This window comes from Hemicordylus capensis, chromosome 1 (genome assembly GCF_027244095.1).
Source record: "Hemicordylus capensis ecotype Gifberg chromosome 1, rHemCap1.1.pri, whole genome shotgun sequence".
Taxonomy (NCBI): domain Eukaryota; kingdom Metazoa; phylum Chordata; class Lepidosauria; order Squamata; family Cordylidae; genus Hemicordylus; species Hemicordylus capensis.
In genome coordinates this window covers 146,324,488-146,341,740 of record NC_069657.1, presented here as the reverse complement: position 1 = coordinate 146,341,740, position 17,253 = coordinate 146,324,488, and the positions used below count along the sequence as shown (strand labels likewise).

At 46.7% G+C, this 17,253-nt stretch overlaps 1 protein-coding gene across 1 annotated transcript in view; it reads left to right on the top strand.

The window, feature by feature from the left end:
* Positions 1-14,650, top strand: part of FNTB (farnesyltransferase, CAAX box, beta) — a 29,195-nt gene extending 14,545 nt beyond the window's left edge. The window contains exons 5-12 of the mRNA XM_053287264.1: positions 2,923-3,069; positions 4,261-4,344; positions 4,538-4,624; positions 4,824-4,953; positions 7,774-7,906; positions 10,186-10,297; positions 12,036-12,150; positions 13,679-14,650. Coding sequence (XP_053143239.1) covers positions 2,923-3,069; positions 4,261-4,344; positions 4,538-4,624; positions 4,824-4,953; positions 7,774-7,906; positions 10,186-10,297; positions 12,036-12,150; positions 13,679-13,786 — 916 coding nt within the window. The 3' untranslated portion in view covers positions 13,787-14,650. The remainder of the gene's footprint in view (positions 1-2,922; positions 3,070-4,260; positions 4,345-4,537; positions 4,625-4,823; positions 4,954-7,773; positions 7,907-10,185; positions 10,298-12,035; positions 12,151-13,678) is intronic.
* Positions 14,651-17,253: the final 2,603 nt, after the last annotated feature.

Sequence of the window (17,253 nt, the reverse complement as noted above, 5' to 3'; positions counted from 1 at the left end):
AACGAACTACTTAGTTTCCTGTCTGGAAAACTGGAGGCAAAATCAGAACTCAAAGTTCATGTGAGATTGATTGGTGTGAAGTGTGACATGAAATAACTTCCTGCTCCATGTTCTAACATGTAAATTACAGTAGAAATTAACTCCCAGAAGTCTTCATTATCTATGCACAGTGTGTGGCTCTCTGGGCTAACTTCCCAGTGTCCCTGCATAATGCATAAGAATTTAAAAACAAAACACAACAGCGTATTGTCTCTTTCATCGTGCTCCAACAATGACCGCTTAATAGTTCCTTCTTGGATGGAAGCTCTTGGTGCATCTCGTGATCAGCATAGGTCCTGGTGGTAGTCGGAAGGAGATCAGCGTTGGCCTCTAGAGAAAAGAGACCCATTCCCTGAGGGACAGAAAACCAATGTGCACAATGAGGGAGATGGTGAGGAGAACAGATAAACAGAATGTTTTCTGTCTGAAACAAATAAGTTTGCAAATTTCTAGGAGTTCTGCAGTTTGTAAAAAAGAGGGAGGAACTAGGCAGCCTTGGTTGCATTTGTAAGCTAGGGAGAGGCCTATATGGGGCTGCTGGAGTGCAACAGGCAGTCTTGCCCAAGAGGAACCACAAAAGGAAGCTGTGGCATGGCAGGCTTGTAATCCCAAAGGATGTTCTTTATCACATGCAGGTATTTAGAGCAAAAAGAGAACAGGCTTTGCAATAGGTCCAGGCTGACAGGAGTAATCCTGTTCTAAGAACAAAAGCAAAGGAGGTGGCTTGTTTGTCAGCAGGAAGTACAGATGCTTAGGACCAGTTCACACACTATAGGTTTTTCTACTAAGAAAACACTTCTGTTGTAGAAATGTGGTCTGGGTGGTGGCATGCATTCTGGCAACAACCAGCCAGATCTGATAATGTTATTTAAAACTGCCATATCCCCAGTTGTCTTTTTAGAAATCCTTGTAATTTGGTCCTGTTATGTCTGTGAGCTGCTGTTAAAAAGTTAAAACTTTGGGTACTGACTTGAAAGATTGCCACCACTTACAGAGTTCTGAGTGGCCTTGAACTTTCTCTGACCCCAGCTGGCTGTGGAATGGTTGCACTTCAATGGGCGATTGTTGGAGATGGTCTGGAAACATCTCCTCCTGGTGTTCTCTTTTGTAACTTTGTTTTTATTAATGATTTTACAACTTAAGAAATAATTAAAAATGAAAACAAACAAAAAGTAAGAAATTCCAATAGATAATTATAATATACCCCAAATTAATCCCTGTTCTTAGAACCTAAATCATTGAGCATCCATACAGAGTCATTACATTTCAATCAATAAAACCGATTCATTTAATAAAAATTGTAACAACAGTGTGTGCTAGTTTATATCCCCTAATGATATTGTCATATCAGCCACCACCAATGTGGAGAGCTTTCTTGATAGATCTTTTGTCAGGATTTTCAGTTTAGGAAGGGGCAGGGAAACAAATCATTGTTTGATCATAAAGAAAGCCCCCACCCCTCCCATGTTGGCAACTTCTAAATTGCCCCAAAATAGACTGGGAGGCAGCATGGAAGAGGGTGTGTATAGCAGACATTGGCATATAGATCAACACTCCACAGGATGTAGAATCCATGCAACTATTGCTGCCTCCTTCAGCAGCCCCCTGAGCTCCCCCAAAATCTGTTGCCAAAGGTCCAGGGACCCTCAGCAAGGGACCCTTGTGGGCTGCGGTGCCTGTGGCTGCAGGGGAAGGGAAGAGAGCCAGGCCAAAACACCTGCCCTGCTAGTGGACTGCCACCCAGTCTCTAGTTTCTCTTCCCGTGGCATTGCCAAGGGTTCCTCCAGGAATCTGTGCGCAGAGAGAAAGTGGGGATTGTGCAGATCCTGCATTTTCATTCATTCATTCGATTTCTATACCGCCCTTCCAAAAATGGCTCAGGGCAGTTTACACAGAGAAATAATAAACAAATAAGATGGCTCCCTGTCCCCAAAGGGCTCACATTCTAAAAAGAAACGTAAGATAGACACCAGCAACAGTCACTAGAGGTACTGTGCTGGGGGTGGATAGAGCCAGTTTGGGGGTGGATAGAGCCAGTTTGCTGGCGTTCCTCTGTACATGAGCCCTGGTATATATTGGGATAGGAAACCACAAATAGTGTGGTATAGTAGATAAATAATAACAGAAGAAGGAAGGCTCCCCCCCCTCCACACACACCCCAGGATAGAGAGCAGAAGGCTCTCTTTATCAGTTTTTGTAAAAATGCTTACTATCAAGGTTCAAGTAAGCAGCAATGGTGAGAGAGGATCTTTCAACAAAAAGAATTGTTGGGATCGAAAAGATCCCTTGCATGAGTGCAAGCCCCCACCCACCCCAGTTTCATTCCCACCACAGCTTCAGACCCCCCATCCAGTGTTCTCTCTAATATTTTTCATCTGTGTGTGGAATGAGGTATGTCCTGGGCGGCAGTATGTGCATTCAGAGTGGGACCTTCCTGATTCAACCTGAGCAGGATCTAAAATTAACTCAATGGACATCAAAAAAACTGTGAGTGCATGCACATGTCTTAGAGGGAACACTGCCCCCATCCTGTGTTCCTCACAGTTTCAGAGATTCCTCTGAACCCCACAAGAAGCTGCTGCTAGGGTGCAAGTGGGAGAGCCTGTTGCAAGCATGGAGTTCTTCTCTGGATTCAACCCAATAATTTTAGAGTGCAAACAATGTGTTCACTTCAGATTATCTCTCCCCATGTATTACATGGCAGTAGGGCCACTGGGGTGTGTCACTTGTCAACTCTGGGTTTGCGGGGATGGGGCGGAAGGCACCTGGAAAGACCCTGAGCAAGAGCTGCTTGTGTGTGTGTGTAGGTGGAAGAAGTAGTAGTAAGGACAAATTAGCATTTGCTGCTTGCTTAAACTGAACTTTGTCTTCCTCTGTGCCCAGTGTGTGCCAATTTCTCAGCCGCTGCCAGAGCCCCAGAGGAGGGTTTGGAGGGGGGCCGGGCCAGCACCCACATCTTGCTCCTACATATGCAGCTGTCAATGCTCTCTGCATCATTGGCACCGAAGAAGCATACAGTGTTATCAACAGGTAAAATCCTAGAGTAGGACCCCCACAGGTCATCACAGTGAACCTCCTCCCCTCTGGCCCCACTCTGAGAAGTCATTGGACACCTAAAGCATCCCTGACAGTTCAGTGACAGTTTTCAGCCTCCTTGTTTGCTAAGGAGGGGAGGACAGCTGGTAAACTGGCAGGAAGCCCTTTTCCCTCACAGCCTTTGCCATAATGTGCTGCTTGACATCCACACCCACCCCACTGCCTTCAGTACAATCATGTGCAGCTTCCTCTGACTGTTCTTGCAGTGGCTTGGTTGAAGATGCCAAGTGGTCAAGCCCTTGTGGGTCACGATGGCACTTTTGATGTCAAGAGCATGTGATGCCTCCGCAGAGGATTTAGTCTCTGGTTTGCCAGACGCCTCCCTGCAGGTATCGGAGGATAAAGTGGCGTGCTCAGTAGCTTGCCTAGGTTCTGCATCCCTACACTTGTGTGGAGGGCCATGCTCTTTGCCAGTGTTCAGAGGTATCATTTAACTTTGCTCTCCTTGGTTTCCTGTTTCTAGTAAACGACACAGAACTAGCCCCCTTTCCCTGCTAAATCTGAGTACACTGCCTCTCTTGCACCCCAGGGTCAGAAGAGGAGCTGCACGAATGCTTGAAGACCAGCTGGCAGAGTCTCTTGGGCTTGTATTTTGCCAGCGTACAGCCACCGGGGTGCTGTTTCTGTCCTCCTTTGCATCATGTGATGCAGAAGTGAGGGAGGGACAAGACGCCGTAGTCTTGGGTTCCAGGAAATGTATTTATACCCTGCCTTCTCCTATGTGCAAGGCGGCTCTGCCACCAAAACAATTACTTATCTAAAGAATAAAATAACGATGTAACATAGAACATCCAGCTAAGAAAAGATTACCCTCCTTGCATGATGCTAAAAAGATGCAGTTTGCATTGCTTACAGAAGCAAAGAAAGGGAGATGCATTCATGAATATGTAGAGGAGAGAAATGAAACTTCTCACCTTATAAGAATGACTGGGCAATGGAATCACTTCCCAAATTAACCATATTTAGGATTGTAAGGGTTAGTGAAATGGCCCTGAAGCCCCTTTTAACTTTTCTTGGTTGATGGTTTCAACATCCCAGTGCAGTTTCTCTCGCCGCCTGCCTCTTCTCTCCCCACCCCCAGAATACACGTGACTCTTCCTAATGTTTTTTTATTTTGGTTTTCAGAGATAAACTTCTGGAGTATCTGTATTCGCTGAAGCAGCCTGATGGCTCCTTCATTATGCACATAGGTGGAGAAGTGGACGTCAGGTATGCTGGAAACATTCAAGTATTTCTCACATAAGTCAAAGTAGGGTACTGCACTATGATATTTCTGAATTATGGACAAATCATTTGATGATGACTGAATTGCAGATTATGTGTTCCTGGTATCCCACCACAGCACACCAGTCTGCATCCTTTAGCCATCTACAGAATTTACAATCCTCTCCTTCCATCTCAGGAGCGCCTATTGTGCGGCATCAGTGGCTTCGCTTACCAACATTCTCACACCGACTCTTTTCGAGGGGACAGCAGAGTGGATAGCAAGGTAAGAGAACTGTTGCTTTGGGGGTTGCCTTGGGAAACCTGGGCCGCCTCCTGCTGCTGGCTTAAGACTGTGGAACGCTGCCAGCTTTTCCCTTGAGTGGATGAGCAAACTATTTGTCATGTTGCTATCTTGCAGACAAGAAATGACACATCGTGCTCCCCACCCCCCGACTCCATGCTGTGTTTTATTTTTGAATTAGATGTCAGAACTGGGAGGGTGGGATCGGCGGCGTCCCTGGCATGGAGGCACATGGAGGATACACTTTCTGTGGACTGGCAGCGCTAGTCATTTTGAACCGTGAAGACGTATTGAATCTGAAAAGCCTGCTGGTAAGTAGCTGCCAGCCTTCTCTGTGTGCTGCTGCTATGAGATGTCTATGCTACAATTCTAGAAGGGATTGTTCTCACTCTCTCAGTGCTGGAAGTGTTAGCATACCTTAGGAGCCAACTAGATTTTCAGTGATTGGATTGGGATGCCCTTTAGCACCATCCTTTCTTCCTTTAAAGGTAAAGTGTGCCCTTGAGTTGGGGTTGACTCCTGGCGACCACAGAGCCCTATGGTTGTCTTTACATAGGAACATAGGAAACTGCCATATACTGAGTCAGACCATTGGTCTATCTAGCTCAGTATTGTCTTCACAGACTGGCAGCGGCTTCTCCAAGGTTGCAGGCAGGAATCTCTCTCAGCCCTATCTTGGAGAAGCTGCCAGGGAGGGAACCTGAAACCTTCTGCTCTTCCCAGAACGGCTTCATCCCCTGAGGGAAATATCTTGCAGTGCTCACACCTCAAGTCTCCCATTCATATGCAACCAGGGCAGACCCTGCTTAGCTATGGGGACAAGTCATGCTTGCTACCACAAGACCAGCTCTCATTTGATAGAATACAGGAGGGGTTTGCCATTGCCATCTCCCACTGCTGCCCTTTACCTCCGCTTATTTAGTAATGTTCAGTTTTATTTTCATATTGGCTATGAGCCGTCACAGAAATGTAAAAAAAAGCCCATAAATTATACCATATGTTTTAAAATTCCTTTTTACTCCTAGCATTGCCTAAACCTTGTATCTGTACATTTGCATCATATGTACAAAATCATACCCTTATTACTCTGATCCAGTGGAGTTACTTACAGTTATGAACATTGATTAGAAAACCTTACTTTGCCCATAACTGTGTGAGAATATTTTATTCGGTAAGGACCATTGAATTTCTGAGAATACGGAAAAGATAAATTTTTGTTTTTAGAAAAGATGTTGTTATTCAAGGGCTGTGCAATTGTATTGGTCCAATAGGAATGTTGGACCTATATGCCCACTATTGGGCATTATAGGAACAATTTCTGATACAGCAGCAGGGAGCCCTGATAGTTGGAATTCCAACTAAAATCCCTGCAGTCCTATCGGAAATTCTTCCGATAGTAATATCAGAACAAAACAAGCCCAACAGCTTGGAGAGCCTAGCTCCTGCCTGGACTTTAATCACTGCTCCTCCAAAATTGGGGGTGGGACCAAGGTAACCCACTAGAAAGCATCCACTGGTCCATTGGGTGCTTCCTGGGAGGTTAACTTGGCACTCGCCTTTTTTCGGGGGTGCTGTGTGGGACCCTCTATTTACTCTAAGTCCTCTAGCACTGCACGGCCCAACAACAAGGTAGCCCCAGGAAAACGGACACAGACACCAGCTGGTTTTAGTCAATCAATGATTCATGTTTATTATAGTCAGTTAGACAGCAAGCTAGCTCCTAATTCTCACACACACACACACTCACTCACTCACTCACTCACTCACTCTCATACTTACCAGCCCCACTCCAAAGATGATCAGTCTTTGAAAGGGGTGTTGGAAGAAGCGTGGAGGCCTCACTCTGGGTGGTGATGCTTCTCAGGGATCTTCTGCTTTCCTGCCTGACTTATAAAAGGGATGTTTCCACTCCGGCTGGTACATCTGCAGTCCACTTCCATTTACGTGATCACAAGACGTACTCATCATATCTTTTTGTTCTATTCCCAGTTCTTTCTCCTTTACAATGTCTTTGGCAGTTCTCCCCGGTTTTCACCGATTCTTCAGGCCTTTGGCGTCTTTCCCAACATTGTTTGTGTTCGAGAGGGAGTGGGGCTGGGGCACACTTGATGTTGCTCACTCATGCATTCCTCCATACATACTGTTTGTAAGCACTACCTAAGTTTCTTAATTTGTCAAGATCACATGGCTTATAGGGTTACAGAAATGAGCTATTACAAATTAGTATATTGTGCATAGATCATTATAAGCTTGCGATTCAGCCAAGTATTTCATTGTTACAAATTAATCTATTGTTTCTTATTTCTGGATCTTTATAAACTTGCAAGTTAGCCAAGTACTTTATGCATCACTACTATCACAAAGCTAGCATAATTCTACAGCTGTGCATCCAGCTTGGAGAGATTTTCTCTCCAAGCCAGCTTCCAATTAGGTTTATTGGTAAAGTATCAGGTCAGTGCTAACTTGATACTGATATTGTAGGGGAGGTCATATCTGCCTCCCCCGGTATGTGTGTATCGTTGTCGGATCGGAATTGATCCAATATTTCTGGTAGTGCACAAGCCTATCATTTTCTGGTATTCTTCCAGGTGTCCATCCTTTTATTCTTGATTTGTTAAATCATTATCAATCAGCTATTCTGCCATAGGAACATAGGAAACAGCTTTATACTGAGTCATACCATTGCTCCATCTAGCTCAGTATTGTCTACACAGATTGACAGCGGCTTCTCTAAGGCTGCAGGCAGGAGTGTCTCTCAGGCCCATTTTGGAGATGCCAGGGAGGGAACTTGGAACCTTCTGCATGCAAGCACGCAGAAGCTCTTCTTAGAGCAACCCCACCCTCTGAGGGGAATATTTTGTAGTGCATTAGCACTTAATACATATCTTGATTTACCAGTCTCATTCTCCTTTACCAGTGTTTTGCTTCCTCCATCAGTTTGATTGCTAAGAACCCCTTCACACTGTATATGGCAACCTGGGTACACTGGTCTTTGCTGTTGCAACCCTATTTAGCATATCCAGACACTCGAGGACATGTGCCAGGAAGCTGCACCTGTCTGTGAATCCACTGTGTTGTGGCTGCTGAGAGTGCATTGAACATTAGTGCTGGTTGCTTTCTCTCCCTGTCAGCACTGGGTTACAAGCCGGCAGATGCGTTTTGAAGGAGGGTTTCAAGGCCGCTGCAACAAGCTGGTAGATGGCTGCTACTCCTTCTGGCAGGCTGGCTTGCTGCCTCTCGTACATCGAGCACTGCATGCCAAGGGTGAGTCTGAATAGCATGAAGCTGTCCTTCTCAGGTGTGCTGGCAGATATGCAGGCTTGCTTGTGGAGCTGAGTGTGCACACAAGATGTAGAGGCACAGGAGGGGTGTTTTTTAATTGCAGATTTTGGACTTTGAACTCATGGAAATTAATAACTGTTGTAATAATAATTATCCTTTCATCTGTATAGCAGAACAAGAGGGCATTCAATGAAATTAACATGTAAATTTCAGAACAAGAGAATATGGGGTAGCCATGAAAAATTCATAGTGGGTGGGGGTGTGCATGCGCATGCGTGCATGCACACACTTGCACTCTTACCATGCACACTCCTCCCTCAAGTCTTAGCTCCTCCCCAGTTGCCTCTGGCTCCATCACCGCTCACTGCTTCCCCCTTCCCTCCCCCATCTGCACTCAACTTCCCTCCCACTTTCAGCTGTTGACTCACAAAGACTCCTTGCCATAGAGCTAGTGAATAAGAGCGCCCACATGTCAGGTGTGTTTTGAGAACCTGGGACATGGCTGGAGCACTGTTCCCTCTAAGCATGTGCGCGTGCACACTCACAAGTTTTTGGATGTCCACTCAGTTTATTTTAGATCCCACTCACGTTTCAAGTGGCACATTCAGAAGGCGCATATCGCCTCTCATTCCGCACACAGGTGAAAAAAATTGGAGGGACCACTGGGCTGGAGCCAATGGGCCAGAGGACCCGGACAGCAGTTGCATCGTAAAAGCTTGACATGCAGTTGCTGTTTGGCAGATACTCTTTTTGCCCAGTGGCTCCATGGAGCAGCAGGGCCTTCTGGTTGCTGAGGCTTCAACCAGTGATTCCTGTGGGCCTCGGTCTAGCATGTGTGTGCTGCTCCTGATAAGATATTCCCTAGGGGCCTGAGGGAAGTCTATCCACAACCCTCACTTTGACAGGCTCTTTTGTCGAGGGGAGAGCTGTGGGAGGAGAGTAAGTGAGGAGGAGGAGGGTTGGGCAAGTGAGACGATGAGTTGAGTGGATGTGAAGGCAAAGATTTGAGAGAGAAGTGTGCATTGTAGGAGTGCACCACACACCTTTTGATGTGTTCTCCACATGTGGGAACAATGGCTTGCAAACACATATCTTAGCAGAATGTACAGTTGGTCTGTGGCTCTCTCTGCTAACAGAAGTAACCATGTAGCTTCATATTAGACCAGAGTACTTGCCTATGAAAAACAGCACATGTTACTTGATGAGATGCTACAGATATCCAAATGTAAAGAATGTCCCTCATAACTTCCTTAGCTATAGACTACAGGATACTTTGTTGGTACCCTGTGACGCTCAAACTTCCAAAAATTCCTGGATCTGGCCAGTGTCAGAGACCCAGTTTAAAGGTAGGGGTGTGTGGGTGTTTAAAGAAAAAGCAAAACCTTACCCATGCAGGGGTTTGCACACGACTCGCTGGTTCTTACAGATGTGGCATTGGCACACCAGGCCATGTATCCCTGTCATGCTAACACTGGGCACTTAGGAACCAGTAACCAGACTTAGAAGTAGTGCTTGGAAGGAAGTGGGTTTCAGAGATGGGATTCTGGACTGGACTGATGCTGTTATTTGGTTTTCATTGACTGTATTGCAAGTAGGAACCTCCACTTGCCTGTAGACGATGCTGCCTCCCGGCGTCTGCTGCTTGCCCTCTGTCTCTGCCCCACAAGGAGAGAGCCCGCTTGCCTGCTGATCATTGTTCTAGCAAACGTGCTTCCCCCCACTAGATTAAAGAGCAAGGGAAGGATTGCCTGACAGTGAAAGAGCAAGGTGGTTAAGAGGACACGGATGACGAGTGGGCAGTGGCGGCGGCAGCTCTTTTCTGCAAGCGGGTGAGGGAGGGTTGGCAGGAGATGCTCTAGCAGCAGATTCCTGGAGACCTGAGTTGGGATAGAGTCTTCCTCACTGTGTGTTCAATTTGGCAGGCTGTGCTGGTGTAGAGTTGCCATGCCCCCTGAAATTCCGGGTTGCACCCAGATTTTAAGCATCTCACCCAGATTGCTTAGCCCACCCAGATTCTCCCAGATTTCAGCTTTCTTTTTCTTTTCTTTTCTTTTAAAGCTAAGCTCTAGCCCTTTGTAGAAGCAGGGTTATGGAGCAAAACATGCAGTCACTATTCTGCTCAAAAACTATTTTCAAGCCAATTTACATAATATGCAAATTAGGCACCCGGATTTGGAAAGCTGGAATATGGAAACCCTATGCTGGTGCAATTCTTGGCTGTTTTTCCTCAGAGACACTCACTGGGGCTTTGTTCCTCTTAGGTGACTCTGCCCTCAGTATGACACATTGGATGTTTGACCAGCAAGCGCTGCAAGAGTACATCTTGCTATGCTGCCAGTGTCCTGCAGGGGGCCTGCTGGACAAACCGGGCAAGTAAGTACCTTCCTTGTACTGTGCTGGGTCGTTCTGGAAGTGCAGCAAATGTTATCCTAACCAAGCGCCCTTTTCTGGTGGCTCAGTGGGCAACAAGAACAGCCCTGAATGGGGTCACATTTACAAGCACTATAACACCAGAGGAGCTATAGCAAAGGCTGTCGTAATCTCCAGAGTCTGTGCTCAGACCAAATTAAGTATAAATGGAAATAATTTTATTATGTAAAATGTGTTTATAATTCTTTCCTATGAAAATCTAAGAGTCAATGCTGTTTTCAAGAGATTCAACACAAAATAACAATAAAAGCACAATAAAATAACTCACAGCAGCAAAAGCAGTCTACAATAATATAAGCAGAGAAAGCAAGATGGTGGAAACAGGAATTGCCAATCACCCATGAAAGCCTTGTAGGCTTAAAAAAGAAAAGTAGAAGAGTCTTAATAAAAGGTAGAACTAGCCAAGTATACCTAGGGAAGGTGTTCATTAATTAGGGCACGGTCACTGAAAAGGCCCTCTTCCTGCTTGCCATTTGTCTAATGTCTGAAGGTGGGAGCATCTGGAGAAGAACCTCTAACCTCTCTCTTAAGTTCTGCGCAGGTTCATAAGGGAGCAGATAATTGTTCAAGTGGATTAGTGGAAGTCAGGAGAGTTTTTGGGAATGGGTAATAAGGATTATGGTTATAGAATTTCACAAACGGGCAAAGAGGGTCCTAGACCCTGGGGGACTGGAACCAGGACCTAAACTGGGGGGTCATTGTACACTCTGCTGGAAAGGAAAGTAAAAATTCTGCAGCAGAGAGTCTCCCAAATACAGTGTCAAGAAAAACGGTCTTCTGTGTGACCTCTGCCAATTTCCTTCTATGTTCTTTGTTTGCATAATATATCCTGCTTGTTTTGGGGTGGGCGATTCATTACGCACAAAGGTCCCCAGATAGCTTTGCCGCAGTGAATGTCCCACTCCCTTCTGGCAAGCATGAGTTGCCCTGCCCTGTTCCTGGGCTTTGAGTTGGTGGAGGATGATCTCCAATGGCACTTCAGGCAGTCTTGGAAGAGCCCCCGCCCCCCTCCCTTGCTTGACTACACTGCTGTCCCATCCTTCCCCCAAGGATGGTTCTTCTACATCTGATCACAACTCCTCTGTGAGGTAGGTTAGGCTTGGGGAAAGTGACTGGCTCAAGGTCATCCAGGGAGCTTTATGACTGAGTGGGGGGTTGAACCCAGGTCTCCCCAGTCTTAGTCTGGCACTCTAACCACTACACATTCTGACCTGGGGAGGGAGGCAGGGGCACCTTGTGTGACTATTGGGATTATTTCCCCACCCGCCCCTCACTTACACACACACACACACACACACACACACACACACACACACACCCCTTTGCTCTTGAGCACCACACTTGGGAGAGGTGGGACACCTCAGGAGCATAGTCCTGCTGTGCTGGGGTGATCTCTGTCAGCCTGCCCAGCTTCAAGCATGGGTGGAAGGCTGGGGCCCTTCTGGGTGGCACTGTGCTTTGGAGGTGCTCTTAGCTTCCCAATTCCAGTCCTCAGTTACACTTTGCACATCTCTGGTATGGACAGGTAAGTGGAGAATTCTCAGGATAGTGGGGCGGGGCGGGGGGGAGGGATGCTCAGCTTGTAGGGATGTGGGCAGCCCTGTCATGAGAGGAGTACATCTCTGAGTGGAAGAGCACTGTTTTTGGTTTGCCTCAGTGCTGGCCATGTTTCTGCCTCCAGGTCACGGGACTTTTACCATACCTGCTACTGCCTGAGTGGGCTCTCGATAGCACAGCATTTTGGCAGCGGAGACCTTCTCCATGAAGTCGTGCTAGGAGTACCAGAGAATCGCCTGGTAAGCTATGCCTGTGTGAGGTGCCGTGTGTTTTCCCTTCAGTATAGGCCTGGCCCTCTAGCAGACCAGATCTGGGTAGAACTTTTGTGCCTTGTCTTCTGGATACTGGAAGCACCAAGCTTGGTTCCTAGACTTCCAACCGTCGAAGCTGTCCATGTTCAAACCCTTTCCTGCAATCCTCTGTGCTTGAAATGCGTGTTTTGGGAAATCATAGTTGGGGATTAAGCCGCTCTTGTGAAGACAAGCATGAATTGCCCCCTCTGCTAAGCAGGGACTGCTTTGGTTTGCATTTGGATGGGTGACCACATGTGAGCATTCTCTGCTGTCAGACCTTCCCTTTAGGAGATGGGGCCACAGCTCAGTGGCAGGGCATCTGCTTTGCATGGAGAAAGTCCCTAGTTGACTCTCTGGCAGCATCTCCAGCTAGGGCTGGGAAAGACTCGTGCCTGAAACCTGGGAGAGCTGCTGCCAGTCAGTGTCCGCGCAATGGCCTGGTTCAGTATGAGGCAGCTTCTTATGTTTCTGTGAATCATTGGAAGCCCATACTGTGCAGTGTACACCAGGTACAAGAGACTGTCCTTTTCTTCACGTGCTCTTTATTCATCTTATAGGGAAATCTTCCTTTGAGAGGAGCAAATTGCTTTTCCCTGTTAGATTGCCCCAGTGCCAACTCGGGTCTTTATTAGTTGTGTTTTTTTAGGTACGCTGCTTTCTGCTTCACTCTTCCTCTACAGAGTTCAGAGAGGCTTGCGCAAGGCTGGCTCCAGGTTTTCCGGTGGGAGGGCTTGGCTTACCCTCAGTTGCTCCCTCCTTGGCACTCTCTGCTTACTCACCTGGCTGGGGAGCAGCAGGTGGTGGGTGGGAGGAGGAACAACAATCCTCGCGGTTGGCCACAGAGAGAGGGAAGCGAGCAAGTGGCTGCGGCAGCCGCTGCTGCTCCAACGGGCGGGCGGGCAAGCAAGCAAGTGGTGGTGAGCAGCAGTGGAGGGGCTTTCTAGGAGGGGCGGGTGGGTCATGGCAGCTGTCTGAGGATGCCACACCCAGCCATTGGCCCTGACTTGTGTGTGATTTCCAAGAAGAAGCTTGCTTGATTTACCCAGGACTGTATCCATTCCTCTTTTCTACAGTTACAAGACACACACGCATGGGATTTTGTAAGGAGCATATCATTGAGAGTCCTAAGAACTCTTACCTTTTTAATTTAAAAAACAAAGCAGCAAGTTCCTAGCCCTTATGTTAACAAACATAAGCCTGAAAACCTGCAGATAAATGCTTAGTAAAATATCGGCCACTAGGAGGTGGAGTTGAGCAAGATGTCTCACAGTCGGAAGGCTGTGCTTCAGGGGTCTGCACAGCTGTGTGCACATCCTCACATCTATCAAGAATGAAATATGTATACAGATTAGGTTGGTTTGCATAACTTGGGTTGCCAGATTTGACTTTTCTTGCTGTAGAGAAAAAGAAGGTGGGTAGAGTTTATGCTGTCCTGGCTTTAAAGCCCCTTTTTGTTTCCTCCTCTCTCAAACAGCGGCCTACACATCCTGTCTACAACATCTCCCCTGACAAAGTGGTGCAAGCTGTGATGCACTTCCTGAAAAAACCTGTTCCGAGCAGAGAGGAGATAGTTGCTAACTAAGGGGCGGCTGTTGTTGGAGATTCTGAGTGGTGTGTGGTTGCCCTGCCACGTGGCACACTACGCTGCAAGTCGTCTTGACTGTTGTGGAGCCCACCTATGGAGTTAACTTTTGATTTTGCAGACTGGGCTGGCTGTGTGTGTGTGTGTGTGTGTGTGTGTGTGTTTCGAGCGAGAGAGAGAGAGTGCGCTCTGATAGCCATACCAAAAATGATCGGTGTTCAGTACCTAGCAGCAGATTGGCTGTGCAGAGGTGTATGGTTGGACTGCTCACTAGTGTGGGAAACCCTCCCACCCTGCAAGCAGGGGCAGTTTTGGTTTTAAAGTGATGCAGCATGTTAATATCTTTAGCATCTGGCCTACCAGCTCTGTTGTTTCATTTGCACTGTGCTAAGCATCTTCAGAAGGCAGCTTCCTAATTGGCTGCATACTGGCCTGGCCAGAGGGGAAGATCTGACCCATATCCTTTATAGGCAATATTCGTTTTGTCCATAAGCACTCCCCGAGGTATTCAAAATACTGCTAGCCAGGAGATGGGACCCCAGCTTATAAACCGAAGAGTGTTGAAAATCAACAGGTCAGAAAAGACAAGCAGAGAATAATGTGTCCATTCCTTGTTGTGTCCTGGCTGCTGGAGCACATCACAGGGAGTGTTCTTGCACAGCCCCTTGTGTGAAGCTCTTTCCTCTCTATGTCCAGTGTTGCTGGGAGCCCTCTTTCTGCATTGAGCAAAGGCAGACAGAATCCTGTGCAAAGCTCTCTTCTCTTCCCCTCCCCCCCAATTGGTACTAGTCTGCCCAGGGGTGGATTGACTATGTAATGATGTTTGTGTGTTTTATTAAAAAAAATAAACTAATTCCTTTCTTATTACTTGTTTAGACTTGACTCTGTTCATAAAACAATTGAATTCAGATGGGCTTTAGTGCAAGTTTAATCCATAAGGCTGCTAGGAAGATCCCTTGGTCTGTTCTATACACTGGAAAATCAATTACTGTGCTCTTGGGACTATACCACTTCATAATGCAGGTGGAAGAATACACCACTCGTTTTTTAAAAACAAACAAACACAAAACCTTTCCCTTATAAAGAAAAACTCAACCACATGATCCTCACGTGGTATAGTGGTTAGAGTGCTGGACTAGGACCGGGGAGACCCGAGTTCAAATCCCCATTCAGCCATGATGCTAGCTGGGTGACTCTGGGCCAGTCACTTCTCTCTCAGCCTAGTCTACTTCACAAGGTTGTTGTTGTGAGGAGAAACTTAAGTATGTAGTACACCGCTCTGGGCTCCTTGGAGGAAGAGCGGGATATAAATGCAAAATAATAATAATAATTCTCTGTGGTAGAATCCCAGGAGAATGTACTATATGTTTTCTGCACATATATTTATTTATCAAATTTATATACCGCTTTTCATTAAAATGATCCCAAGGCAAACCAATTTAAAACAATAAGACTATAAAAGTTACATAATAAAAATATTAAATTGAAATATAGAATACAAATCTAATTAAAACGTTTTAAAATCCACACAATATAACCATAACATACAGAGCAGCAGCAACAAAAACACTCCTATAAACGCTTGGGTAAAAAGCCATGATTTCACTTATTTTCTAAAAACTGTTTTGGAGATTGAGGAGTGAATGCCCACTGGGAGAGCATTCCAAAGTCTGGGGCAATAACTGAGAAGACCCTGTCACGCATGCATGACAGCCAAGTCTCCCTCATTGTCATCACATGGAGCAGAGCCCCTTCCAGTATCAGCTTTGCCTTGTCTGTTTTGGAAGATTTGCAGAAGTGCTGGTTAGGTGCTTGCTGGGAAAGTTCACCCACAGTGTTCCCTCTAACAGGGATTCCCTGATGATGTTGACTACAACTTCCAGCATCCCCAGATGCAAGAGCCTTTGCTTGGGGATTATGGGAGTTGTAGTCAACATCTGGGACTCCCAAACACTTCTTGGCCTGCTTCAACATGCTGCATGGACCCCAGCTCCAGGAAAGGCCCTTTTGGCCTTTGGATGTAGTAACCATCTGCTGCTGTCTCAAGATCAGCTTAATGGCACCTTCTTCTAGAGCAGGAGTTCCCAGCCTTGGGTCCCTAGGTGGTGTTGCACCACAACTCCTATTGTCCTCTGCCACAATGGTCTACCTGTTGAATGGCACACAACGGTTCTTCTGCTGAAGCTAAACAGATCTAATCCCGGGCACTGCCTGAAAACCATGGGTAGCATTTAAAGTGTATCACTGATACACTTGGGGAAGTGCAAGGCACCTTCCCCAATGAATGTCCTTGACCTCCTACAAAGCGGTTGCTGAGGATTGGGAGACTTTTGGCAGTGGTGCGGGATGTGATGTGGAGGGCTGCAGCTGGAGGAAGATCAGGCAACTAGAAGAAGAGCAATGCCTCCCCTCGTGCTGTCTATATATACCACCACCACCACCATTAATAGCACTCTGCATTGCATTGTGTGCTGTTGCCAAAGGCCGCTAACCCACAGCAACAGTTTGCGGGGCAATGAGACTAAGAAACTAGGGAGGTGCGGGTATAATCGATGCCTTTTGTTGGCACACTTTGGGCCCATGATAGGTGCACTTTGGATGCTGCCCAATATGTCAACTGAACTCTGGAGGAAGATTGGAATAGAAGTATTAACTAATCTTATTCTCCAGCTGGTATTTCATCCTACCATAAAACTGCTGCAATTGTACAATACAATTGTAGCCTTACTTCCCAAAGTAAAGCTTTCGTGTTGGAAACTTAATATTAGATTTTCAAGCAGTTGCTCTTTCTTGGTACTGTTGCCCTGGAACCTAGGCTGTGCCTACTGAACTGTGCAGTGTAATCTAGCAGAGAAACGGTAGCTTCCTGCCCAAGCCCTTGTGTGTTGGGCACTCAGAGAAATTCTGCACAAAAAATTATTTGCAATAGGCATGCCTAGCTTAGACCACCACTGTGTGGGGACAAGAATAGCTTCGGTGTGAGAGATGCTGCCCAACCACACTGCTCTAGCCTCTGTCCATGTGTTGTTTCTCAGGCTGGGATATTCAGCTGAGCAACAAGCTAGCCTCACTTGCTTCCCCACACCTGCACCTTGAATAGCCAGGGAAAGGGATGCTGCAGTGCCTGCCACAATCGTTAAGTACACTTGCTGGCCAGGTAGGTTCTACATCAAACCATGGGGCCTATTTTTCCAAGTACTACATCTGTTTAGGAGTGGCATAAGGACACAAGGGTGGAATGTCAATTTCCTGGGCCCTCCCCTAAGAACACTCTTGAGAATTGCTTATCTGCACTGGCTCGGTGTGAACATATGAACCTGCCTTACGGTGAGACTCACCACTGGTCCATCTAGTCTCTTAAGATCTACTCCGACTAGCAGCAGCTCATCAGGGTCTTTCCTATCACCCGCTACCAGTCTCTTTACCTGGAGATGCCAGGGATTGACTCTGCATGCAAGGCATGTGCT